General features: G+C 41.8%; 1 protein-coding gene across 15 annotated transcripts in view; it reads left to right on the forward strand.

The window, feature by feature from the left end:
• Window positions 1–26757, forward strand: part of KALRN (kalirin RhoGEF kinase) — a 690448-nt gene extending 663691 nt beyond the window's left edge. For 11 of the 15 annotated variants that reach the window (XM_031662269.1, XM_031662306.1, XM_031662320.1 and 8 more), the window contains 7 exons: window positions 1487–1608; window positions 2951–3082; window positions 5208–5372; window positions 8101–8179; window positions 19520–19720; window positions 23808–23946; window positions 24866–26757. In XM_031662269.1, the coding sequence (XP_031518129.1) occupies window positions 1487–1608; window positions 2951–3082; window positions 5208–5372; window positions 8101–8179; window positions 19520–19720; window positions 23808–23946; window positions 24866–25411 (1384 nt within the window). In that variant the 3' untranslated portion in view covers window positions 25412–26757. Of the gene's footprint in view, window positions 1–1486; window positions 1609–2950; window positions 3083–5207; window positions 5373–8100; window positions 8180–19519; window positions 19721–23807; window positions 23947–24865 lie in introns of those variants that run through there. The other 4 variants (XM_021933119.2, XM_031662287.1, XM_031662381.1 and 1 more) reach the window with 2 other exon arrangements.
• Window positions 26758–27645: the final 888 nt, after the last annotated feature.

Below are 27645 nucleotides of genomic sequence, written 5' to 3' on the forward strand. Positions count from 1 at the left end.
CAAACACTTGGCCTTGATTAGAGGGAGACTGAGGAGACTCAATGCTGCAAGTGTTAGTCACAGCCTCTGCCACTCACGCTGCAGCCTGATGGACACACCTGCGGCAGCACCAGCACGCATTTCCCACGGTGCTCAGCACCACGTCGACATACCTGGGACGAACAGAATGGTTTGTAAAGACTGTGCTCTGGACCCACATTCAACAAACAGGGAAAACATAAACCTTTATGTCTCAGGTCAAGCACGCACCATACTTATGAAGAGCTTTTACAGTCACTGCCTTACATTCACCCTGGTAGATGATCTTTCCCTACAGATCCCCAAGTAAATCTCTAAGTCAGAAGATTTAGACTTCTGATTAAGTGGCAAAGGCTCCAGACCTGTAGTAAAAATGTAATCCTCACATCTGGACATGCTGACATTTTTTGTGTCCTTCAGGATACTGTGAAACAGTGAGATGTTTAATTCCTTACCTAAGAACAATGTTATTAGAAAAAGAAACGACTCATTCCAAAATGTGCAATAGAAAATCAAGCCGCAAGCATGCTTCTGCACACAAAGTCGATTTAACAAAGCTTAGCTGACTGCCTCCCAGTCATTCTGTCAGCATTTATTGTTACCAATTATGAACTGGATTGTGTACCGTTGCTTACAGTGGACAAGCAGTAGCAAGCCCTAGATGTTTGAGAAACATTAGTGGAAGAAGCACCTAGAATCAAGAAACTGTCATTCCTTGACTTAATTTGCGTGTATGTGAAAAAGAAGAAGACCATCATTCCTTGATATTCCCAGCAGAGACTAACTGGCCAGATCACGAAATATCAGTGGGTCCAAGAAGCCCAGTGTGAGAGGCAGTGGTTGGTGAGGATCATGAAAAGCGCCAGGGGATATCATAACCCTGGGGAAGGGGCAGAGCTGACTGTGACTTCTGTATTTCAGAGCAGTTCTCCCCTGGGGATGAATATATATTATATTGGGATGAATGGGGAAGTTATCATTTAGGTGATGGAATTTACCTTTTCTTAGAAATTCACTTAATTATTTTAAGGATCCCACATCTAGAATTTGAAATACTTAAAGTATGTTTATTTTGGAGTCTTTCCTTTTTTTTTTCCATTGTTCATTATTGATCTGTGAAACTGAAAATATTCTAGGACGAAGTTGCTAGTGGTAATACTACTACTAATACTATGAGCCACAACTTGCATATGACTTTATATATTTCAAACCATGCTGTAATTCTTATGTCATTTTATTCCTTATTTTATCCCTCATGTACAACAAACTTGAGAGATGGGCATGGCCATCTGGAGATGTAGAGAGACAGGGTGATCACCAAGGTATGTAGGTAGCTCACTGACCAGGGTCTGACCTTGGGCCTGAGGACTCTCAGTTCAGCATGCCATGTGCCCACCCTATGGGATTTTACCCAGCAGTCAAGTGTCTCATTCCTGGAGTCTGAAGAGCATCCTTTTGGTGTCCCTAGTGATTCTGGAGAAATCACCCTGAAGATCTGTAATCTGATGCCTCAAGACAGCGGGATTTATACCTGCATAGCAACAAATGACCACGGGACCACATCGACGTCCGCGACAGTCAAAGTGCAAGGTACAGCCTGTTTGTTAGTCAGACCTTTTGAAATAATTTTTTTTTAGACAGGTTCTTGCTCTGTTGCCCATGCATGATCTCTGTTCATGGCAGCCTTGACCTCCCAGGCTCAAGCAATCCGACCACCTCAGCCTCCTGATTAGCTGGGACTACAGGTGTGCACCACCACACCTGACTAATTTTTTTTGCATTTTTGTAGAGATGGGATTCTGCTGTGTTTTCCACAATACTTTTTAAAACATTTATTTTTTAAATTTCAGTAAAACACAATAAAATTTACCATCTTAACCTTTTTTTTTTTAATTCAAATAGAGATAGGGTCTCGCTATGTTGTCCAGGCTGGTCTCAAACTCCAAGGCTAACGTGATCCTCCCACCTTGGCCTCCCAAAGTGCTGGGATTACAGGCATGAGCCACTGTGCCCATCCCATCTTAACCATCTTAAAATGTACAGTTTAAAAATAAATAAATAAGGGTACAGTGCAGTGGCATTAAGTACATCCACGTTTTGGGGTTACCATCACCACCATCCATCCACAGAACTTTTTCACCTTCCCATCTTTCTGAAACTGCATCTGTACCTGTTAAGCAATGACTTCCCATTCCCTCCTCCCCAATGCCTCTTGGCCACCACTGCTCTACTTTCTGTCGCTATCAATGTATGTTAGTCAAACTTTTATTTTCTTGAGACAGGGCCTTGCTCTGTCGCCCAGGCTGGAGTGCAGTAGCATGATACCACTCACTGCAGCCTTAACCTCTCCGGCTCAAGCTATCCTCCCACTTCGGCCTCCTAAGTAGCTAGGACTATTGGCATGTGCCACCATGCCCAGCTCATTTTTTAAACTTTTTGTAGAGATGGAGTCTCGAACTCCTGGGCTCAATTGTTCCTTCGGTCTTGGCATCCCAAAGTGCTAGGATTATAGGTGTCAGCCAGCACACCTGGTCCTACATTTTACGTGAACATTATAAGGGCTCCCTGCGACATGGGGGAGAAATCGTCCATTGTAAAAATTCAAAAATAATAAAGTTCTGGCAAATGAGAAGAGAACAAATCTTTCTAAGAGCTGTCTGTGGCCTACCATAAACCTACCATCAACATGTTAGTTCCCTGGCCAAGTTTTATCTTCAGGGTGCAGTATTTAGCCCAAGGAAGAACTTCAGACAGCATGGTGTGTCTCCTACATCTGCCTTGGGCCTGGAGAAAGGTATGCCAGTTGGTGGAGAAGGTCACAGGAAAAAATTGTGACGTGGGTTAGGTAATGTTTCCTAGATGACCTTATACCTTGGTGTACAATGCCAAGTTCTGCAGAAATAGCACCTGATCCTGATTTCTGTCTCCATAGGTGTTCCAGCAGCCCCTAACCGCCCCATTGCCCAGGAGAGAAGCTGCACCTCTGTGATTCTCCGTTGGCTGCCCCCGTCTAGCACAGGAAACTGCACTATTTCCGGTTACACTGTGGAGTACAGAGAGGAAGGTGCACTATCTTCTGCTCTCCTTTGTCTTGTCTCTTCTTTTAAAACATTTATTTTTAAAATTGTAGTAAACACACACACAATAAAATTTACCATCTTAACCATTTTTTTAAAAATTTGAATAGAGACAGGGTCTTACTATGTTGCCTAGGCTGGTCTCAAACGCCAGGGCTAACATGATCCTCCCACCTTGGCCTCCCAAAGTGCTGGGATTACAGGCATGAGCCACTTTTCTTCTCCTTTATTTTTATTGTTTATTTTTTTGAGACAGAGTTTGGCTTCGTCAACCCAGGCTGGAGTGCAGTGGTGCAGTCGGCTCACTGCAGCCTCCACCTCCTGGGCTCAAGCCAACCTCCCACCTCAGCCTTCTGAGTAGCTGGGACTACAGGCACACACCACCACACCTGGCTAATTTTTGTATTTTTAGTAGAGACAGGGTCTCACTACGCTGCCCAGACTGCTGTGAAACTGCTGAGCACAAACAATCCACTTGCCTCAGCCTCCAGAAGTGCTGGGATTACAGGCATAAGCCACGGCGCCCGGCCTCTGGCTCTTGTTTTCCTGTCTTCTCTTCATCTCTAGGAGGTCCTTCAGAATTGTAAACACATTAGCCTCCTCATCTTTCAGAAGTTGTTCCTTGTCGTGTCTTCCAACTCAGCTCAGAGGCCTCAGTGCCAGATTACAGCTGCCTTCTAATCCCAGATGTTCAGCAGCTCTTTTGGCTAAGATGATCCAAACCTCCCTGACATATTTATGACCCAGGGCAGGTTTCAAGGTGCCTTCATACATATATCCCTACTTAACACGCTCAATCACCCAGACAGGGATGATCAAGCACATTTTACAGAGGGGGAGGCTAAGGCCTAAAGAACATTAAGAAACACAAGATTATAGTTAATGAGAGGCAGAGCTAGCACTAGAACTCAGATGTCTACTTGGCTAATTTGTGATCTTTCTCCCAGAGAAATAACTAGTGTGGTACGGGTGGACTTCTACAACCCCTACCTACCCCCAGATAAAATTAAGATAATATATATTTTTTAATTGTGCCTTTTAAAATTGTACAATTTAAACTGTTAACATTTGTTACATTTACATGCTAAAAGTGAATGTGTTTCTTCAGCAGTTAGAAACAACTGAGACTTCCATCTAGTTAGCAAGAAGAATTAGTTAAAATAGAAGCTGCCAGATCGCTCTAATTGTTAATAACGCAACCACAGTTATTCAGAGTCATAACACAATTACTCTGAATCACATTAGGAATTACACAATTGAACTGAAAGCAAGTGCTTGCTACCCTATCACCCGAACCAAAACCATTTGTTTTATTCTACTTTTCATTATGCTTAGTATTTTAATTCTTCTTTCTCCTTCTTTTTTATTAAACAGTTATCAACCCATTTATTTCTGCATCCTTCTTAAGCTGTTCACTCTTGTGTCTCCCAGGTTAGCACAAAAGTATTAACAGTGAGCTGGGAGACACATTTTACAAAGTTCATATTTACCTTAGCATTATCCAGTTCATAGTTCAGCTCACTAAGTTCTCTTGGGCAAATTGTTTAATATTTCTGAGGCTCAGTTTCTACATCTGTAAAGTAAGATTAGTCCTTTACCTCACTGGATTTCTGTGGATTTAAGACAGAATTAACTTTCTGTCTTAAATCTCATTTAACTATGAGAGAATTATGTTGAAGACACCTTCCACTGGATTTTACATGTACGTAGTGTTCAATGCATGTTAATTTCCATTTTGTTTCAGTTTCCACATGCATATTTTCTCTCATGTTATTAATTAAAAATATACTCTTCTGGCCTTATTAAAAGTTTACCTCGTGTCCTCTGTAAATTCTGTATTATCTATGTCTTTTCACTCTGACACTTGCACATTTGAAAGTAAACAGAATCTGTAGGCCAGCTTCTTCCACGCCTCTCACCATTTATTCCGTCATGTAGGAAATTGAACCCAAACTACCATAGTTGGCCTACAGGCTTGGAGAGCCTGACATGGTAACCACAAGCATCCCTTGAATTGAATGTGTCTATTTTCCTTTCTTTGTTCGCTGAAGGTCTTTGAAACAATATCCCTTTGGCTTTTCTCTTTCCCTCTCCTGGGAAACCGTACACTAGGTTCTCAGATCTGGCAGCAGTCGGTGGCTTCGACCTTGGACACTTACCTCGTCATCGAAGACCTTAGTCCCGGGTGTCCTTATCAGTTCAGAGTCAGTGCCAGTAACCCCTGGGGAATCAGCCTTCCCAGCGAGCCCTCGGAGTTTGTGCGACTTCCAGAATATGGTGAGTCCCAGCCCAGCCCTGGCCCCCCAGGCAGTGGGGGCAAGACACCTGGCTGCCTGTCACAGACTCATGGGCACGTTGACATGTCAGGCCACCATGCAAGAGGCACTTGGTGGCTCCAGTCAGGCAACATTTTAGAGGCCTGAGAAGAATGTTTCTGTAAAGTCTAGCTCCAAGCATCTTGGGCAAATGTTAGGTCTGCACCGATGCCTACCCCTGCATCTGCCAAGTTCCCTGGGGACTGAGTATGCCCCAGGAAAGGAGAGTTACAGGCAGGAGTCACGAGTCCTATGGATGTTCTCTGCCCCTCTTCTGAGACAGTGAAACAAGCCTCCTCCCACCCGGGCACCCCTGCCAGCCGTAAACGTACCTCCCTGCATGAGGGACTCACCCACTTCAAATGGGGGAGAGAAAAGCCACCTGGCTGAAGGGCTTCACTACAACATGAGGATTTCATAGTTTCCTCACCCCCAATCATCCTAGAATTTTTTTTCAACATGGATATAATTTTATGTAGATTTGTTAAAAAAATTAATTAAGATACACATATAGCTAGCTAAATACGAGTATTTTACAAATAAGGTTCTTATTTTGCCCAAATCATCTTCATCCCAGGGACATTTTGGAAGAGAAAACTTGGCTATCCTAAAGAAATCTCCAGGCCAGGCGCGGTGGCTCATGCCTGTAATCCCAGCACTTTGGGAGGCCGAGGCGGGTGGATCACAAGGTCAGGAGATAGAGACCATCCTGGCTAACACGGTGAAACTCCGTCTCTACTAAAAATACAGAAACAAAATTAGCCAGGTGTGGTGGCGGGCGCCTGTAGTCCCAGTGCTTGGGAGGCTGAGGTGGGAGAATGGTGTGAAACCAGGAGGCAGAGCTTGCAGTGAGCCGAGATCGCACCACTGCACTCCAGCCTGCACGACAGAGGGAGACTCTGTATCAAAAAAAAAAGGAAAAGAAAAGAAAAAGAAAACATATAGATGGTATATAAGTCATAGTCATCATATATTATAAATCAAAGGTACTTTATAAATATTAATTTAGTGCCAGGTGCAGTGGCTCATGCCTGTAATCCCAGCACTTTGGGAGGCTGAGGTGGGTGGATCACGAGGTCAGGAGATCGAGACCATCCTAGCTAACACAGTGAAACCCCATCTCTACTAAAACTATGAAAAAAAAAAAAAACAAGCCGGGCGTGGTGGCAGGCGCCTGTAGTCCCAGCTACTCGGGAGGCTGAGGCAGGAGAATGGCGTAAACCCGGGAGGCGGAGCTTGCAATGAGCCGAGATCACGCCACTGCACTCCAGCCTGGGCGACAGAGCGAGACTCCGTCTCAAAAAAACAAAACAAAACAACAAAAACAAAAAGAAAGAAAGAAATCGCCAAATGGTGAGACTTCGGGCAGTGCAAGGGAGTGGTCTGTGTGTACTGGGGAGAGCAGTGGGTGGGGGGCGGCTGACTGTACTCGAAAGACAATGGACCTGTGTGCTTTGGGGTTAAGGGAATTCTGGAGTCTCCAGAGGGGTCTGGGAAACCCTCTAAGTCACCTCTGCCCGACCTGAATCCAGAAATGCTCTCCAGTTCCAGCCCCACTGTCAGTCCAGTTTTCTCCCAGTGACTTTGGCTTTGTTCCCACGAGCCTGTGACTCATGCAGAAACCTAGGCCCTGGGTCTCCGTTTCCTCAGAATTCAAGATGGATAAGCTGCCTTCAGTCTCAGCCAGGCTGTGCTCTGGGAAACCTGAGGGAACTGGCTCCAGGGTCAGCCGAGCCAGGCTGCTCATGTGACCCCTATCCTCCCAGGCCGCTCACTTGCTCCAGCCCCAGATGATGCTGTGTGTTTTGCTGTTTGTGAACCTTGGTCCCCAACAGATGACACAAATGCGTATTGCTGTGCATGCTCTGTGTGTGTGTGTGTGCACGCGTGCATGAATTATTGCCAAGGAATTGACACATCACACAAGGTAATACTGCCAAAGAATCTACCCAAGCATATATTGTGGTTTAAGTTAAATCCTTCAGTATACCAGATAAGCTCATTAATGCCTGAGAAGAGTGGGATAAGAAAGAGAATTTTTTCTTTTTTTTTTTTTTTGGAGACAGGGTCTCGCTCTGTCCCCCAGGCTGGAGTGCGGTGGCGCGATCATAGCTCACTGCAGCCTCAACCTCCTGGGCTCAAGTGATCCTCCAACCTCAGCCTCCTGAGAAGCTGGGACTACAAGTGTACACCACCACACCTGGCTGATTTTTAATTTTTTGTAGAGACAGGGTCTTGCTATGTGGCTCAGGCTAGAAAGAGAAATTTCTAAAATGTATTTTCCTTTTCTCCTTTCTTGACCTTGTAACTTTTCCCTTCATTCTCTGCATCCTCCTTATACCCCTGATTTTCACCAGCTTTTCTAGGCTTTCAAAGTGTTCTTTTATCCCTTTTAAATTTTTCTCCCAAATTTATCTTTTAAAATATCCAGAAGTCATATTTCTGATTGTCCTGAGTTTTCCCTTTGTTTAAGTAGACGGGAGAGAGAAGCCAACTCTGTCATGTCAGTTTCCCCTTGGAAGATTTTTTAAAATAACATTCCAGAGAATCATGGCATTTTCCCACTAAGTCAGACTCCATATTTGGTCATGAGAATTGCTTTGGGGTTGCTCTGGAGCTTTTCTGTTAATTTTTTCTTTATTCTTATATGACATCCTCGATATTGTAAATGGATTCTCTCTCTTCCGAAGATGCTGCTGCTGATGGTGCCACCATTTCTTGGAAGGAAAATTTTGACTCAGCTTACACTGAGTTGAATGAAATTGGAAGGTAATGACACAGTTTTCTATTCCTTCGTTCATGAACACCTAGCAACATCACATCAGAATAATAACTTTTTGTTGTTGTCATTGTTTATTTCTTTTACAAATGCAATTCTTTCCATAGCAAGAAAACAACTAAAATATTTATATATTCTACTGTTCTTTTTCTTTTCTTTTCTTTTCTTTTCTTTTTTTTTTTTTTTTTTTTTTGAGATGGAGTTTCACTCTTGTTGCCCAGGCTGGAGGCTGGAGTGCAATGGTGCAATCTCGGCTCCACCGCAACCTCCGCCTCCCAGATTCAAGCAATTCTCCTGCCTCAGCCTCCCGAGTAGCTGAGATTACAGGCATGTGCCACCATACCCAGCTAATTTTGTATTTTTAGTAGAGACGGGGTTTCTCCATGCTGGTCATGGCTGGTCTCGAACTCCTGACCTCAGGTGATCCTCCAGCCTCGGCCTCCCAAAGTGCTGGGATTACAGACATGAGCCGCCCACCCGGCCATTTCTACTGTTATTTTTCTAACTTCTTAAGTTGGATGCTTCATTCATCAATTCTCAGCCTTTCTTCTTTTCTAATATGAAAATTTAAGGCCCAAAATTTTCTTCAAACTACAATTTTAGCTATAGGTCTGAGTTTTGATATGCAGTATTTTCCTTATTAGTTATATGTAGTTTTCTCCAACCATGAATTTTTATTTGATCTCGTTATAATGGAAACATGTTTTTATAGATATGAGATTTTTAAATGTATGAGTTTTTAAAAGTATCTTTTTATTACTGATTTCTGACTTAATTTGCATTGTGGTCAGAAAATCTATATGGTACTGATTCCTTGGTTTTTGTTTGGACTTGCTTTATGAGTAGCACATGATTAATTTTTGTAAAAACTTCCATATGTTGCTGGGAAGACTGTATAATCACTAATTGTTGGGTATAGATCTCTATATTGCCCGTGTACCAAGCACATTAATTATCTTATGAGGATTTCTAATCCCAGTCCTCCCCCTGCCACACATATACACATCCATACCTTTCTCTTTCTCTCTCTCACTTGCAGTATTTTGGTTAGAGAACATTTAGTGTGTCCTCAAAAATAAAATGGATACAAATATGAGTTTTAACAGAAAAATTAAAACTCTATCACCTGGCCCACAAAATAGTTGATGGGAAAGAAACAAAAGGGGTTCATCCCTATACATGCTTTAGCCTCCAGGTCTGGGTGAGGGAATGTGGGTAGATCTTACAGTTGCCCACCCATAAGATCATGCCCCCGGATGTATAAATAAAAGAATACCCACTAACAGTGGGCCATCGGCATCATCTCTATCTCTGATTGGCATCTCTCAGTGAAGCATAACATTTTTTAACTGGTGTGGTTGTGACAGAAGTTATAGAGGAAGCCAAATGGTCCTTATTCCTGTGTCTTAGGCAGGAGTCACCATGTCATTCCTGCCTTCCGTTACAGCAGCTTTCATCAAAAACAAACTCTACCTCTCCTTTCCTGTCTTCTTTGTGTAGCCAAACAGAAGAAAAAAGCCAAGGAAATGTATGTGATGATGATGATGATAATGAGGATCTCCGTATCTATAGCATTCTAGATACTAAGCAGATCCTACATACAAATGTTATTTTTGTTTATTTGTTTGAGCCCTACTGCTTAATACACAAACATTATTTAATTTAATCCATACAACACTATGAGATACTGTTTGAGCAGATTTTCTTTCTTTTTTCTTTCTTTTTTTTTTTTTTAAAAAAAAGATAGAGATCGGGTATTGTTATGTTGCCCAGGCTGGTCTTGAATTCCTGGGTTCAAACGATCCTCCTACCTCCGCCTCCCAAAGTGCTGGGATTATAGGCCTGAGCCACTACACCCGGCTGAGTATATTGTCTTTTTGTCTTCTTTTTTCTTTTTTCTTTTTTTGAGACAGGGTCTGTCTCTGTCACCAGGGCTGGAATACAGTGGCACTATCATAGCTCACTGCACGCTCAATCTCCTGAGCTCAAGCAATCCCCCCAGGCTTGCAGGAGGATGATCAGCCTTCCAAGTAGCTGGGACTACAGGTGCACACCACCACACCTGGCAAACTTTTACAAGAATTTTTTGTTCTTGTTTTGTAGAGATGGAGTTCTCACTATGTTGCCCAGGCTGGTCTCAAACTCCTGGCTCAAGCAATCCTTCCGCCTCAGTCTCCTAAAGTGTGGGATTACAGGCATGAGCCACCCATCTCACCCAGCTTGAAGTATATTTTCAGTAAAGGAAACTCAGGGTCAGGTTAAGTAACTTTCTCAAGGTTCCACAACTCGGAGGTGTGGAGCCAGGATTCAAATTCTGGGCTACCTAACTCCAAGCCTGGGCTTGTTTTACTGGTATATATTGTTTCTCATCATATCAATTATTGTCCAAAATAAGCTCTAGTAACTGAAATCTAGTTTGCTCTATTATGTTGAAATTTGTGAAGCTAAACATGACCCCCAATAATGGGCCAATTAAATCCCCAGCTAGTTCTAAATGAAATCGGTTTCATCACCTGGATGTCCCAGTTAATTCCTCCTGGAGACATGCGTTTGCTATTATTAGCCATAGATTAAGGCATGTTTTAGCTAAAACAGATGGCTAGTTTGATATTTCTCAAAGGGAAGATCAATTTTCTTATCTGTTCAAAAGTAATCAATGTTTTTATTTTAAAGTCCCTAACAGCCTGAAGCTTTTCCTCTCTCCCAAGAATAGTCCTCATATTTTCAGAAGATCTTTTCAAAATGTTGTACATTAACAGAATAGAAATAATACATGGAAATTCTTATTCTTTTTCCTTATTTCTTTGAGACAGGGACTCACTCTGTTGCCCAGGCTTGAGTGCAGTGGTGTGATCACTGCTTACTGCAGCCTCGACCTTCCAGGCTCAAGTGATCCTCCTACCTCAGCCTCCCAAGTAGCTGGGACTACAGGCGTGAGCCATCACAGCCAACTAATTTTTGCATTTTTTTGTAGATACGAGGTTTCACCATGTTTCTCAGGATAATCTCAAACTCCTGAGCTCAAGCAATCCACCCACCTTGGCCTCCCAAAGTACTGGGATTACAGGCGTGAGCCACTGCACCCGGCCAAAATAATACATGGAGATGTTAATGTGAGACACAGGAAAGGTATTTGTGTCAGGGCTGTGGAAGTGAATCGACTTTCTTCATCATACCTAAACTGGAATTCTGGGCCTTTGTGACTATTCTGTTAAAAGGAGCGCTCTGGTAATTAAATACTATAAAAAACCACAGTGCAGGAAGGAATATGTTCTCTCCTACAGCACATCCTAGAAGGAAAGGGCACTTGAGTATGGCGTGTTTAACCAGGAATGAACTATATAGGCAACAATGCAGTATAAAGAAGGCAGGGGGTTGTCACTGGAAATGCTGACCATTGCCTATACTCATTGCTATACAGAAAGGTAGCAGTACCAGGTCTCCAGGTGAGATGGCAGGTTGAACACAGGCATCTATTTTCACTTCCTCCTAAATTTCATTGAAACTACAATGAAGGGTTTTTTTTTTTTTTTTTTTTTTTAAAGTAGGCATATAAGAATGAGGACATTGGAAGAAGAGACAAAAATAAAGTATTAGACACAGAAAAACAGATGAAAGAATGATAAATGATCTTGAAGAACTGAGTCAGTCAGTCATGGGGTCAAATGAGGGCCAGTGTAATTTTTGCAGCAGAATTACCCAAAGGCTCAGGTATTAGGAGCATCAAGTACTCTGGAAGTAGGTAGAAGGAGGATGCTAAAATTGAAAGGATTGGCCAAAATTTTTTGAGAAGTTGTGTCTCAGAAGGGAGTGAAAACTAATGTCTGTGTTCAGCCTGCCATCCTTACCTGGAGGCCTGGTCCTACCTTTTTAGATTCTATACAGGCAACCGGTCAGCATTCTCAAGGGATAAGCTGGCTCCAAATCTGCTCCCCAGCTTCAAATATCTGTGTGATTGTCTTTCCTCATCCAAGAAAAGACTGGTTCCTTCCTTGTTCCTTCCTTCTTCCCTTCCTTCCTTCCTTCCTTCCTTCTTTCCTTCCTTCCCTCCCTCCCTCCCTCCCTCCCTCCTTCCTTCCTCCCCCCCCCCCCCTCCCCCCCTCCCTCCTTCCTTCCTTCCTTCCTTCCTTTTTCCCTCCTTCCATGCCTTCCTCCCTTCCTCCCTCTTCCTCTCTTTCTCGTTTCTTTGTTTCTTTTGTTGTGGTGGTGGTTGTTGTTTTAGGACAGGTTCTCACTCTGTCACCTAGGCTGGACTGCAGTGGCTCAATCACTACATCCTTGACCTCCTGGGCTCAAGTGATCCTCTTAGCCTCCCAAGGAGCTGGGACTACAGACACACACCATTATGCCCAGCTAATTTTTAAATTTTTCGTAGAGACAAGGTCTCCCTGTGTTGCCCAGGTTGGTCTCGAATTCCCAGGTTCAAGTAGTCCCCCAACCTTGGCTTCCCAAAGTGCTGGGATTGCAGGCATAAGCCACCATGCCCGGCCTGGAGTTTTATTTTCTGGAAAGGGAAAAATGGAGCATCCCTGCCCTTGGGGACACCACGCACAGTTGAAGACAGTGGAGCCATTCTGCAAACAGGGACAATATGAGAATGTATGCATGCTGGGTACTGAGAACCCAGCTCTCTTATCCGCTGGACCTCCAGAGGTTGACAGCCAGGGTTTCACCCTCTAGGCAGAAAGCAGGGGGCTCTTTCTCTGGGAACTCTAACCAGCCCAAAAGGAAAGACTTAAAGATACTGATTATGGAGCTTTCCCATTTGAGCAGTCTGGTCAAATTACTCTGTAGTAAAGTAAAAGTTGACAGGCTTCACCCACAAGCTCAGAGCTTCTAAACATCTTTTTTCTTTTCTTTTCTTTTTTTTAGACACTCCAGTCTGTCTCCCAGACTGGAGTGCAATGATGCAATCTCGACTTACTGCAACCTCCACCTCCCAGGTTCAAGCGATTCTCCTACCTCAGCCTCCCGAGTAGCTGGGATTACAGGTGCCTGCCACCACACCCAGCTAATTTTTGTATTTTTAGTTGAGACGGGATTTCTCCATGTTGGCCAGGCTGATCTCAAACTCCTGACCTCAGGTGATCTGCCTGCCTCAGCCTCCCAAAGTGCTGGGATTACAGGTGTGAGCCACCATGCCCTGCCACCAAACACGTTTTTATTCCTGAACTTTCAAAATGAGCCAACTTCCAATGCCGGCCATGATATAGTAAACCCACTGTAGCCTTTATCTCCCACTGATTACAACCAGAATCCCGGACAAGATACAAAAAGCAATACCTGGGTATTAAATTAAATAATAGAGATGAGAATGGAAAGTCAAGAGACTTGGGCTGGATGTGGTGGTTCACGCCTGTAATCCCAGCACTTTGGGAGGCTGAGGCAGGAGGATCACTTGAGCCCAGGAGTCCAAGACCAGCCTGGGCAATATGGTGAGACTTCATCTCTAAAAAAAATAAAAGAAAAGACTAGCTAGGCACGGTGGTGCACACCTGTAGTCCCAGCTACTTGGGAAGCTGAGGTGGGAGGATTGTTTGAGCCTAGGAGATCGAGATCGCACCACTGCATTCCAGTCTGGGCGACAGAGCAAGAGCCTGTCTCAAAAAACTAAAAGGAAAGAAAGAAAAGTAAAAATTTGAAGAATGGCTAATGACAAGGAGAATAGCAGTTTCCTTCCTTCCTTCCTTCCTTCCTTCCTTCCTTCCTTCCTTCCTTCCTTCCTTCCTTCCTTCCTTCCCTTCTTCCTTCCTTCCTTTTTTCTTCTTTCCTCTTTTCTCCTTTATCTCCCCAGCTTTGATACAAGTGTGGGCCAAATCAAAGAACTATGTAGCATGCACAAAGAGCAAAAACTCCAAGAAAAACCTACATTTCTGGCCAAAGGACAAAGAAAGGGGAACCTTTTGAGTGGAGAGAACAGAATAATTCATGCTTTGTTTGTTTTTTTCTGTCTCCTTACTGTCACTCCTTCACCCCAAGGGCAGTCATGTGAAACTGCATGACAGTGCAGGAAGCTAAACCTCTGAGGGAATCCCATCTTTCTGGCCAGACAACTTCAAAAAGGGGCACTTAGGAGATAAAGAATGCAGGGGAAATCTCAGGAGAAAGCAAAAGAAGATCTCCTAGTTCTATATGAAACGACTCAAATCCTGGGCCACCTTCCGGCTGTGCATGTGTAAGGCACATTCAAAGAAATATAGCAAGGCTCTGAGAACTGGACTATGATGTAAACCACTGCGCAGTGACTGTTTAGCTTCAGACTACTCTTTGTGTGGTGCTCACAAGAGGCAGACCTAAAAGCATAGTAAACACTTTGAAAACTGAACTGACAATGGAACCACCTCCCACAGAAGGTGAGACGGAACTTGCAGCCTGAACCTAACCAAGCTGATTACTGACCAAAACATACAAATAAACCAAAAATCAACCTTCTCCAGAGGATTTTAACAGAATCAGAGTCTCACAACATAACATTCAAAATGTTCAGGATACAATCTAAAATTGCTCAACATTACAAAAAGCAGAAAAAAACTTAAAAAATTCTCGGGAAGAAAACAATCAACAGATGCCAGCTCTGAGATGATCCAAATATTGGAACTATCACACAAAGACTTTAAAGTAGCAATTACAACCATCTTCTGTAAGGTAAAGGTGAACACTCTTGAAATGAATGGAAAGATAGAAGTTATTGGCAGAGAAATAGAAATTATTTTTAAATGAAAATTGCATAACAAAAAATATAATATCTAACATTTTAAAATTTACAGCATGGATTCAATAACAGAACAAAGCTGATGGAGGAGTTGGTGAAATTGAAGAGGAAGAAATATAAATTATCCAACATGAAGAATAGAGAGAAAAAATGTTTTACAAATATTAGACATAACCCCAGGGTCCTATGGAAAAATATCAAAGGGTCTGACATTCATGTCATTAGAACTCCTGAGGGAAAGAAAAAAGTGATTTGTGCAGAAAAAAATTTTGAAAAAATAGTGACTAGAAATGTCCCAAATTTGGCAAAAGACACAAATTTTTAAAGAAGCTTAGTGACCTAAATAAAAAACAAACAAAAACCATGCCCAGAACACATTATAATCAAACTGCCGAAAACAAATATATGAAAAAAAATCTTGAAAGAAACAAGAGAAAAAAACAACATATTACATTCAGGTAGAACAGTGACTCAAATGACAGCAGATTTCTCATCAGAATCCATGGAGGCAAGACGACAACAGAACCAACATCTTTAAAATGCTGAAAGAAAAGAGCTAGCCACCAAGAATTCTAAATCTAGCAAAAAATATCCTCCAGGTGAAATGAATTTAACTACTAAGAATTTCTGAACAGTTGAGGAAAATCTTTAACATTAAAGACAGAAATCAAAACAAAAGTAGAAGAAAGTAAACACACTATATAGCAAAAGACTTCCAAAAACTCTCATTAGTATCCTTAGATAAAGGATAATATTGAAATTATAAAACAACGGGAGGCTGAGGCAGGAGAATGGCGTAAACCCGGGAGGCGGAGCTTGCAGTGAGCCGAGATCCGGCCCCTGCACTCCAGCCTGGGCTACAGAGCGAGACTCCGTCTCAAAAAAAAAAAAAAAAAAAAAAGAAATTATAAAACAAGAGCATAATTCTACAAAAAACAAAAAACAACAAACAACCTTTTTTTTTTTGTTTTTAAGACAGAGCCTTGCTCTTTCACCCAGGCTAGAGTGCAGTGGCATAATCTCACCTCAGTGCAGCCTCTGCCTCCCAAGTTCAAGTGATTTTTGTGCCTTGGTCTTCCAAGTAGCTGGGATTACAGGCACGCAGCACCATGCCTGGCTAATTTTTGTATGTTTAGTAGAAATGGGGTTTCACCATGTTGTCCAGGCTGGTCTTGAACTCCTGACCTCAAGTGATCCACCCACCTTGGCCTCCCAAGGTGCTGGGATTACAGGCGTGAGCCACTGCAACTGGCCTGAAAGCCTTAATAGAAGTGTGGGAAGACAGTGTTGAGGAAATTTCCCAGAAATCTGAGTAACCGGGAAAAAAAAATGGGAAATAGAATAGGAAAAGAAGAATTAGAGGACTAGGCTAGAAGGTCCAATTTGAAAAACAGAAATTCCAGAAAGAGAGAATAGAACAAATTATACAGAGAAGAAGGAATTATTTCTAAAAAATAAAATATTCCCAGAATGAAAAGACATGAGTTTACTAATTGAGAGAGCACCTGAGTGCCCAACCTAATGGATGAAAATAGATCATACTGCAGCACATAATTGTGAAATTTCTCAACACTTAGGAAGAAAGAAGAGCCTACAAATTCTCCATGAAGAGAAGGGGTCATGAAGGGTTAGGAATCATAATGCTTTAGACATTAACAGTTAACATTACCAATAACAATAGAAGTTGGAAGGCAACAGAATAATTCCTTCAAAATTGTGATTGAAAAATTTTCCAACTGGATTATACTCGGCTAAACTCACAATCAAGTATAAAAGTAGAATAAGTACAAATTTTGAGATATGCAAGTCTGAAACAATTTATTTCCCAGGCACTCTTTGTCAGAAATGATTGAAGATTGCATTCTGTCAGAAAAAGGAAAAGTATTCATAGTTTACTAGAGGCTCAATTGTGAATAGCATAGACATAGTGTAGTAATGTAGACACTGAATATTGATTATAATTTTATTGGGAGGACAGTGGATGGGGATAGTAGTTATGTGGCAGGGACAGAGGGAGGAAGGAGGCTAAAATCTCATCTTCCATAGTGGGATGTCAACGGAAATAATTAAAACTGAAAAATGAAGAAGTAGCCACTCAAAGCATATGATTGAGAGTCATATAAGTAAATATTTCAATAATCTGCTAAACTATATTAAATTGATGTATTAAACTGCCTCTCAGGCCAGGCACGGTGTCTCATGCCTAATTCCAGCACTTTGGGAGGCCAAGGTGGATGGATCGCTTTGAGCTCAGGAATTCAAGACCAGCCTGGGCAACATGGCTAAATCCCATCTCTACAAAAAAAGTACAAAAAATTAGACAGGTATGGTGGTGCATGCCTGTAGTCCCAGCTACTTGGGAGGCTGAGGTTGGAGGATCACTTGAGCTTGGGAGGCAGAGATTGCAGTGAGCCAAGATCATGCTACCGCACTCAAGCCTGGGTGACAGAGCAAGACTCTAGGGAAGGAAAAATGGGGATGCATTTTTTTTTTTATAACAAATCTGTAAAGATAATTGACTTTTTTAACCATGGGGCTGCATAACTTTAACAACTACAAACCTTTTTCTAAAAATGAAGCTAGCAGTACCTTGATGTGGCCACTAAATTCAGGAGAGCTATCCTCAACATTCAATTGTTTTCATTGTTCCATTTCACTCCTCTGCAAGAAGTAACTTACGATAATCAAACTCACAAAGAGAGCACTGTTAAAAACCAGAATGGCAATTTATTAATTTATAATGTGACACAAAACTGCCATTTTGACCAAATATTTGTTTACTGTGCCAAGAATGATATTTGGTAAATAATATATGTTCAATAAATACTTGTCTAAGACTTGTTTTACTAATTAGTACACTATTTTTAAAAAAAACAAGTTTTTTAAAAGAGAAAGGGTCTCACTATGTTGTCCAGGCTAGTCTCAAACTCCTGGGCTCAAGCAATCCTTGTGTCTCAGCTTCCCAAAGCACTGGGATGACAAGCATGAGCCATTGCACCTGGCCTTATTAGCACATTATTTTATTTTATGCAAATACATGATGGGAAAAAAAGTATTATTAAAAAGTTGCCTTTTGAGCACAGAGCCAGGTCAAGGAGGCAGTTAGATGATCTTCATGGTGGCCATGACACACCCATTTCTGTTGGAGGAATGGGCTGGTCTTCAGACTGTTCACTCCTCTGCTCGTGGGTTAGGACACCTTATGGGCAGGGCTTGGATGGTGCTGCCTTATCACCTTGCTGACCCTCCCTTCATCTGCCCCATTGCTGACCTGTGCCCCTACAGAGCTCTCTTGACACCTTCCACAGGGCAACAGCTGTATCTGGGAACCATTCTATTTCAGGAGTTGGTAATTTTGTCAGATGTAATAATGACAGAGTGGTTATATATTTCTAAGTGTTCTTGTCAATAGGCATGTAAACTGAAGTATTTATGAGTGAAATGACATTATATCTGTTGCTTAAAATACTCCAGGGGAAAAAAAAAAAGCAGCGGATAGAAAAGAGATAGATGAAACAAAATTGATTAAAATGTTCATGATTATTGAAGTTGGCTGCATAGGAGATCTATTTTGCTATTTTCTTCACTTTTGTGTATATTAGAAAGTTTTCATAATAAAAAGATAACAAACATAAAATAAAATGAAACAATGGACTCTTTAAAAATGTTTTTAATGAGAGCTAAGCTATGAGGACACAAAGGCGTAAAATGATACAATGGACTTTGGGGACTCGGGGGAAAGGGTGAGACGGTGGTAAGAAATAAAAGACTACACACTGGGTACAGTGTACACTGCTTGGGTGATGGGTGCACCAAAATCTCAGAAATCACCATTAAAGAACATATTCATGTAACCAAACACCACCTGTTCCCCAAAAACCTATTGAAATTTAAAAAAAAAAAAAATCCAATTTGCAGTGGCTCTACAGTCTGGCTTTTTCATCATGTTATGGCCCCATAAAGAGGTAGCATTTGTGCTAGACCTTGAAGGAAGTAGAATTGGTATGTATGAGAAGGAGAAAAAAAACAATAAAAATGTTTTAAAAATTATCATTGAGTAGAATTCCTCCTTCTTTAACATTATTGCTGTTTCTATTGTTGTATTTCACAGAAATATGTATTCTGCCTAGAAAAGAAAACTGAACTGCCGTTGATGGTCAAAATGGCAGAGAAAAATATTGGTTAAAAAAATTACATTAGTTAGGCCAGGCATAGTGGCTCACACCTGTAATCCCAGGGCTTTGGGAGGCCGAGGCAAGAGGCTTGAGCCTGGAAAGTTGAGGCTGCAGTGAGCCATGATCACATCACTGCTCTCTAGCCTGGGTAACAGAGCAAGACCCTGTCTCAAACAAACAAACAAAAAAAGCTTTATATTATATACAAAAATATAATGTATAATATAATTATATAATATATTAGTTTTTGACATCTCAAAAAAACCTAAAATGCTAAAGAAGGAAAATGGATTTTCTGAATAACATTATAATTAAAAATATAGGAGAGTAGGATTCCTAATAAAATCTATCTGACCACTTCACGCAAAACTTTACTTATCCATGAATAAAATATATCTAGTTAATTGATGAATGTTGGTAAACTTTCCCTTTTGCTTTTCCAGAGGCCGTTTCTCTATAGTAAAGAAATGCATTCACAAAGCTACCCGCAAAGATGTGGCTGTGAAATTTGTTAGTAAAAAAATGAAGAAGAAAGAACAGGCTGCCCACGAGGCTGCCCTGCTTCAGCACCTACAGCACCCTCAGTACATCACTCTCCATGACACCTATGAGTCCCCCACGTCCTACATCCTGATCTTGGAACTGTAAGTACAGATGCCGTCTCTCTAAAGTCGCCCCCATCCATTTGGGTTAGCTCTTGCCCACAATTAATGGAAAAGACAGTTACATTTTATACAAGGTCCTATCATTTGCAAAGTGCTGCATATAACATGCACTCTCTCCCCCATTTTATAATCAATGTCATTTCCATTTCAAAGATTAAAACATCATAGTAGGGATAAGGGAAGTCCTTAGAACTAGCTCCTTAAGACTAGGAATAGAGAAGCTGGGACTTGAACCCATATCCCTCTCCCTTCCATGTTTATTTTCTTTCTATTATGGACTCTTGGGCTGGGCTTGAGTTTGGGAAGAGCTTGTCGACAGTAGGCTGATTGACAGGGTGGAGTTGAAAGAGAGGGCTCTGTGTCAGTTCACCACCATAGCATCTCCAGTTTACCACCCAAGAAATTCCTTCTAGGGGAGAGCCTTACCTTCAAAACATTCCACTCATTCCAGATTTTCTAGGGACTTAGGCAACCATATACCCCTAGAATAGATTTAATAAAGCAATAATGTCCCATTCTCCCCACCACTACCCCAGACTAAGAAGAAACAGTATGCTCTGTGGTTTAGATAAAGATCACAGAGATGAAAGAGAACAGAGTCTTTTCAGAAGTGATACAAGTAACAGAAATGTGATCAGATTGGTGCTAATGAGGCCCTTGGCCTAGACAGGAGACAGACATTTCTGCCAAAGACCATTGCTGTGTATGGCTCCACAAGAACCCGTTTTCAGTAAAGAAGTGCCTGCATTTTCAGCTTTTCAACTACCATATTAGTCCAGCTATTGCGTGATTGTTAGTCTAGGTGTGTGTGTACGGGATCTTTGAGTCAGTAACTTGCCACAAATTTATTTATGATAAAATAAGAAAGCAAAAATGCAAGCAAGTTTGGCTATTTTTAAAATCAGCTGGAAAAAAAAACAGAGGGGACAAAAGCAGTGCTGCTAGCATCTGTAATCCTTTTGTGAAACTTAAACTGTATGTGGTTAAGTAGTTGGCAGTTTGTCACTTTAGACTTAACAGTCTTTTTCAGAGCCTGACCTGTCTGTAGGGAACCTCCTAACTCAAAAGGCATATTCTATTGCTAGTGAACTATGCTTGTCCACAGATGACAGCATCTGCGCTTGAGTTCCAATGAAAGGTATTGTCACTATGTACCAGGTTGAATTCAGCTGACCCAGAACTTCTGCCCCTTCAGACTTGCCAACTACTGTTTTAAGGGAAGGTGCTGATAGTGGGCTACTACAGTGCAACGGAAAGAAGCTGCTCTTGAAATGAGGAATCTGGGCTCACGTCCCAGCTCTGTGATTTGAAGCAGAATACTTAGTTTGCCAGGGCCCCGGGTTCTCATCTGTGAAGACTGAAATTCCTCCAACATCCCAGAGATGTTGTTAGATGAATTAAGTTAGATGAATAGTGGGTTGAACTAGTTTAGCAAACATTTACTGAGCACTCACTATGCACCAACCACTATCCAGATCAGGGCCAGGGCTGGGGGAACAAAGGTATAGTTATAAGGGTAGTTTAGAGGAGGCAGAGGTAGGGTTTATAGGGGGGAAAGGGCTGGGCATGATGGCTCATGCCTGTAATCCTAGCACGTTGAGAGGCCGAGGTGGGCGGATCACTTGAGGTCAGAAGTTCGAGACCAGCCTCGCCAACATGGTGAAACCCCATCTCTACTAAAACTACAAAAATTAGTTGGGCGTGGTGGTGCACACCTGTAATCCCAGCTACTCGAGAGGCTGAGGCAGGAGAATCGCTTGAACCCAGGAGGTTGAGGTTGCAGTGAGCCAAGATCATGCCACTGCACTCCAGCCTGGGCCACAGAGTGAGACTCCGTCTCAAAAAAAAAAAAAAAAAAAAAAAAAAAAAAAAAACAGGGGGAAAAGATGTAGCTTTTGCCCTCAAGGAGTTACATGTCTAATGAGGAAGACCAATAGATAGATAGATGGATGATTTTAATATAACATGGTAAATACTAAGAAAGACATGCATGCACTGGAGAAGGTTGCTGTGAGAACGTAGGTGCTTGGTTGAACTTGAAGTTCAGGGGAAGTTTGTGGAGAGGCAGTGCCTGAGCTAATCCCTGTGCTGGATCTCATTATCCTGTTATGCTTATGTGGCACATACTTATGCTGCCAATTATGTGACAGTGGCCTCCCCTTAGGTGGTCACCAGAATTGCTGGGAGAGCTTTTCTTTACCAGGCAACTGAGATTTGGATTCCCTATTCTGGGGTGGGATGCAGGCATCTGCCTTACCCAAAAACTCTAAAGGTGAACTTGGTGGCTAAGACTCTCTCACTTGGAGCAGTGCTGCTGTTAATTGCTCCCTTAATGACCCCAAGAAGTTCAGGGGAATGTATTTAACAAGCCAAATCCTACTCCATCTACTCTGATCACTCTTACCTCACCCCTAGCAGGGTCAGAGGAAAGCAAAAGAGGCTTGCATGGGTTCTAGCCTTTGCTCCTGTTAGGGGAAGTAGAAGACACCAGTGAGAAGGAGCAAGCTAGAGGGGAAGAGGAAAACTTGGCCAGGGTGATTTCAGCTGTAACTGAAAGTCATTTCTGACCCTGGATTAGGCTCTTCTGCATGGGGATTTCCTGGGGATGTGCCTTTAACAACTCAATGCATTTGGTAACTCCTGGGTGTAAGAGGACAGAGGGTGGCTGAGAATAGCTACCATCTATTTAGCACTTACCTACGCTACTAATTATGCTTAAATGCTTCATCATCTCATTCCATCCTTGCACAATCCTCATAATGAAATAGGTGAATAGTAATATTCACCCACTATATTATAAGATAATATTAATTCATTATATTAGATTAATATAATGAATAATAATTGTTATTATTTTGTTGCTGTTCTTATTCCCACTTTAAAGATGGTTCACTTTGGTGAAACCAAAACACAGAGTTCAAATGACTTGCTCCCAGCCTTCAGCAGGTAGGTCGCAGAACCAGGATTCGAATCTGGGTCTGGATGGCTCCATATACCATGTTCTCAATCACAGTTCTCAAGGTTGGAAAAGTTGCCCAGAAGGCAAAGGATTCAAAAAGGGATCAAGAGCCGGGCACGGTGGCTCATGCCGGTAATCCCAGCACTTTGGGAGGCCCAGGCGGGTGGATCACTTGAGACCAGGAGTTACTGACCAGCCTGGCCAACATGGCAAAACTCTGTCTCTACTAAAAATACAAAAATTAGCTGGGTTAGATGGCACACACCTGTAATCCCAGCTACTTGGGGAGCTGAGACACCAGAATCGCTTGAACCTGGGAGGTGGAGGTTGCAGTGAGCCGCGATCATGCCACTACACTCCAGCCTGGGCGAAAGACTGTCTCAAAAACAAAACAAACAAATAACAACAAAAAAAAAGGTGGCAGGGTGGGAGTGGGGCAAAGAATCAATAATGCAAAGAACAAACTTTGCCTACTTTCTGTTTTCCCCAACTAAAAACTGACAAATGAAAGTAGTTTGGCTAGACGCAGTGGCGTCCTCCAGAAATCGCAGCTATGTGAGAGGCTGAAGAAAGAGGATCACTTGAGCCCAGGAGTTCGAGGCTGCAGTGAGCTATGATTGTGCCACAGCATTCCAGCCTGGGTGACACAGTGAGACTTCATTTCTAAAATTGATATAAAATAAAATTAAGAAGTACTTTGCAAAACACATGTGGGGTTGCTTGTAGCCCCTAGGTTACGGTTAATCAGAATATTGCTGAAGCCTCTCTTGGTGAAGGCTTTCTTTACTTAGCAATCGAACCTCTTAAATGGGTGTCACAACATTTTGTCGTGAGCAATTTTTAGAGTTAATGAAGGAGAATGTTTCCTAAACAAGGTCATTCATATTTCTTCCCCGCAGTACACCATATTGGTAAATATATTTATTTTAGTTCTGAATATTACAATAACTTTAGGCTCTAACTAAATATGCATGTGTTGCACATTTAGTCTTCATGTATAACAAGAAGTATGAGAGAGCTTAGAGCTCTTACTGATTTGTATATGTGTTATTTTTCTATTTCTTCATATCAAACATATTTCCTTTGCCTTTCCCTGCCTACTTTCAGGATGGATGATGGCCGCCTCTTAGACTACCTTATGAATCATGATGAACTGATGGAGGAAAAAGTAGCTTTCTATATTCGAGACATCATGGAGGCTCTGCAGTACCTTCACAACTGCAGGGTTGCACATTTGGACATAAAGGTAATAAGAAGTGTCAACTTTGCAGGGAATACCTTAAATGGCCAAGTCCAACTTATAGTCATTACTCATAAGGAATATAAATTCAAATTCATTTTATTTACTTAGAGTAGAATATTATGACTTTTTTTTTTTTTTTTTTTTTTTGAGACAACTCTGTTGCCAAGGCTGGAGTGCAGTGGTGCAATCTCGGCTCACTGCAACCTCTGCCTCCTGGGTACAAGCAATTCTTCTGCCTTAGCCTCCCGAGTAGCTGGGATTACAGGTGCCCGCCACCACACCCGGCTAATTTTTGTATTTTTAGTAGAGATGGGGTTTCATCATGTTGGCCAGGCTGGTCTTGATCTCCTGACCTCAAGTGATCCGCCCGCCTCGGCCTCCCAAAGTGCTGGGATTACAGATGTGAGTCACCACGCCCATCCCATTATGACTATTAAAGAGAATCTGGGTTGTCACACAATTTAAGTGTATCATCCATGAATTAATGAGAATATACCAGAGCCACAATGACATCTGGTGTGAGAGAAATTAGGGAAGTTCTACCTACCTAATCTAACTTCATAGAAGTAAGCCAACAAATGTCACGTTTTCTTCCATGCTGCTCAAAAAGAAGCCCCTGTTCACCAAAATGAGTAATTTATTATTTCCTTGACTCAATGCAGAAGCAATGTAGTTAAGAAGACATGATTTTCAATGTCAAACTACTTCTCTGAATTACAACCCAAACTCAAAGTGTAGTAAGCTCAAAATGATACTTTGAAGTCTCCTATGCAGTTTCCATAGTGCATAGGGAATTTTCCATACACCATAGGCTTTATCAAAGAATAGCATAATTGTGTTTGAATTAATGAGGTCTTTTGAGTAGTCAAAATAGAGGCCTGAACTTCCCTTCTTTTCTCCCTTCCTCCTTGGATCTCCGCAGCCTGAAAACCTGCTCATTGACCTACGGATTCCAGTGCCTCGAGTGAAGCTCATCGACTTGGAGGATGCTGTCCAGATTTCGGGTCACTTCCACATTCACCACCTGCTGGGGAACCCTGAGTTTGCTGCCCCAGAAGTCATCCAAGGCATCCCCGTCTCCCTGGGGACAGACATCTGGAGCATTGGGGTTCTGACATATGTCATGCTGAGTGGGGTCTCCCCCTTCTTGGATGAGAGCAAAGAGGAGACATGTATCAATGTATGCAGAGTGGATTTCAGCTTCCCCCATGAATACTTCTGTGGTGTGAGCAACGCTGCCAGAGATTTCATCAATGTGATCTTACAGGAGGACTTTCGGAGGCGGCCCACGGCAGCCACATGCTTACAGCATCCATGGCTGCAGCCCCATAATGGCAGCTACTCTAAGATCCCTCTGGACACCTCCCGCCTAGCATGCTTCATAGAACGCCGCAAACACCAGAATGATGTGCGGCCTATTCCCAATGTCAAGAGCTACATTGTCAACCGGGTGAACCAAGGGACGTAGCCATCTCCCAGCCCCTATGGTTTCACATAGAAGTGCAGTGTGAACCAAAGCAAGACTGAATGTGATTGTAAATAATTCTGTTCATCATTTCACTCCGTGCAGTTCTCTGAATTGAGAGATGTACCTCTTAAACCTCATCAGTGGTTATTCAGGGTCTGAGCAGCAGTAAAAGTCACCCTAAATCCAGGGGCTTTCCAGAAGGTCATTCTGAAGAAATAAAGAGGCAAAGAGTCACAGAAGTGTTCAGAAGAAGGACAAAGATGAGAACAATATTGGCTGTTATGAAATTTTAACTGTATCTTCCAAAATGAGTGGTTAACTGGGCAAACCGTAAGCTCACAAGAGTGTAAAAGTTCTCTGGCTTTGCTGAAATTTTAAGCAAAAAGTTCTATTTAATGGAGATGTCATGTATATCAACTATTCTGGTTTAGATAACTTAGATATAGTTTCTTAATAGGATAGATATACACATACAGTATAATATATCCCATCAGGTTTCAGAGTTTTCTAATATAGAGAGATATATATATTAAATCAAACACAAGTAACTTTGAGTGCTCCAGTTAAGACAGTAATTTATTTACCGAAGCATTACATTGTTTTGACTAAGCACAATTAGATGACAAGTTTTGTAGAGCATTTTATAAATCTTGTATAGAAATCTTTTACCAGAACCTGTGCATTAAGAGAAAGCAACGTTGCCCTTTTGAATGAGATAATTTTTTCTGTCAATCACAGGTTATTTGATTAAGATAGGTTCTTTCTGTATATGAAATGCTACCCGCAAATTCACTGGCAGCTCAGAGTTAACCTGGCAAGAAAGCCCGCCAGGAAATAAGTTCAAATACACTATGAGCTGCGGGGGTATTTTTGTGTCTACACCAGGTTTGAAATAAACAAACAAATATAAGAGGTTCATACAAAAGGGCAAATGAAAACCTTTCCTACAGTTCCTATGAACAACGTACCAACACTTTCTGATTTCTTCTACGGCTGTAGAATACCATCTTTCAGAAAGTTGGCTGACTTTATTTCTAACTCCTTATTGAAGCTAAGGGGTGCTTACTAAAAGGAGGCAGCCATATAGGCCTTTTAAAGGCCTGGTCCTAAGTCCTTTTTAAAGCCATGGAACAAAACCTGATACACCACCCTAACAGAGCATTAAGTTGTAACTGAGATTGCAATACCTGTCACCACTCAGCCGCTGATAGTTCTCTGAACCAAAAGGACTAATTGTGCTTTGAGGCCAATCCTGCTTTCTGATGTATATTCTCCATAAAAGATTATTATTAACTGCTCTTTTTCACTGTGGTGGAAAAAAAAATTAAACCTGGGCATTTCATGGGTTTTCTTTCTTTATTGTTGTTCGTTTGTTTTGGAGGGAGGGAGTTTGTTTTTTGTGTTTGTACATGATCCACCCTTAGTTTTCTAGAATATGTGTTGAAAATAGACATTATTATGCAAGTAAGATTTTAAAAATGTAACTCAAGTGTTTGTTCAAATCAGGTTTAACGGCGTTGCTTCTCTCCTATAATGGGATAGAGAAAATTAAAATCACACAGTACAGAAGTGCAAGAAGAGAATATATGAAGGATGAATAGAACTACAGACCTATCTAAATGAAAAAGAAATGGTGGAAACTAAGCCTGAACTTTACATATAAAAAGCATTATTCCCACAGTGGAAATGTAAAATTAAAAATCATCATCATTTTTTTTCCATTGGTTTCAAAGACAACTTCCTCATTCACCCTCCACCTCATCCCATCCAAGATTACAGATTGATAAACTAATGGAAATTATAAGCAATAAGACTAGATAGCACTTAGTATTTTCGGGATTAACCAAATATGTGGAAACCGACTCCGACTGTATTCGTTTCCTAGTTTTCAAATGGCCCTGGGTCATTAAGCCTCACTCCCTCAGAGGTCTCTCTTGACTAACCCCTATAGTCTTCATTTGGACCTTTATGTATATGCAAATACTCTATGATACAATACATAAAAATTTAAAACATACATTAAACATGTTTACTAAATTTTTTTAAAATTTAAAACATATTTAGTGGCCGGGCGCGGTGGCTCAAGCCTGTAATCCCAGCACTTTGGGAGGCCGAGACGGGCGGATCACGAGGTCAGGAGATCGAGACCATCCTGGCTAACACGGTGAAACCCCGTCTCTACTAAAAATACAAAAAACTAGCCGGGTGCGGTGGCGGGCGCCTGTAGTCCCAGC

Source organism: Papio anubis, chromosome 2 (genome assembly GCF_008728515.1).
Source record: "Papio anubis isolate 15944 chromosome 2, Panubis1.0, whole genome shotgun sequence".
NCBI classification, from domain to species: Eukaryota; Metazoa; Chordata; class Mammalia; order Primates; family Cercopithecidae; genus Papio; species Papio anubis.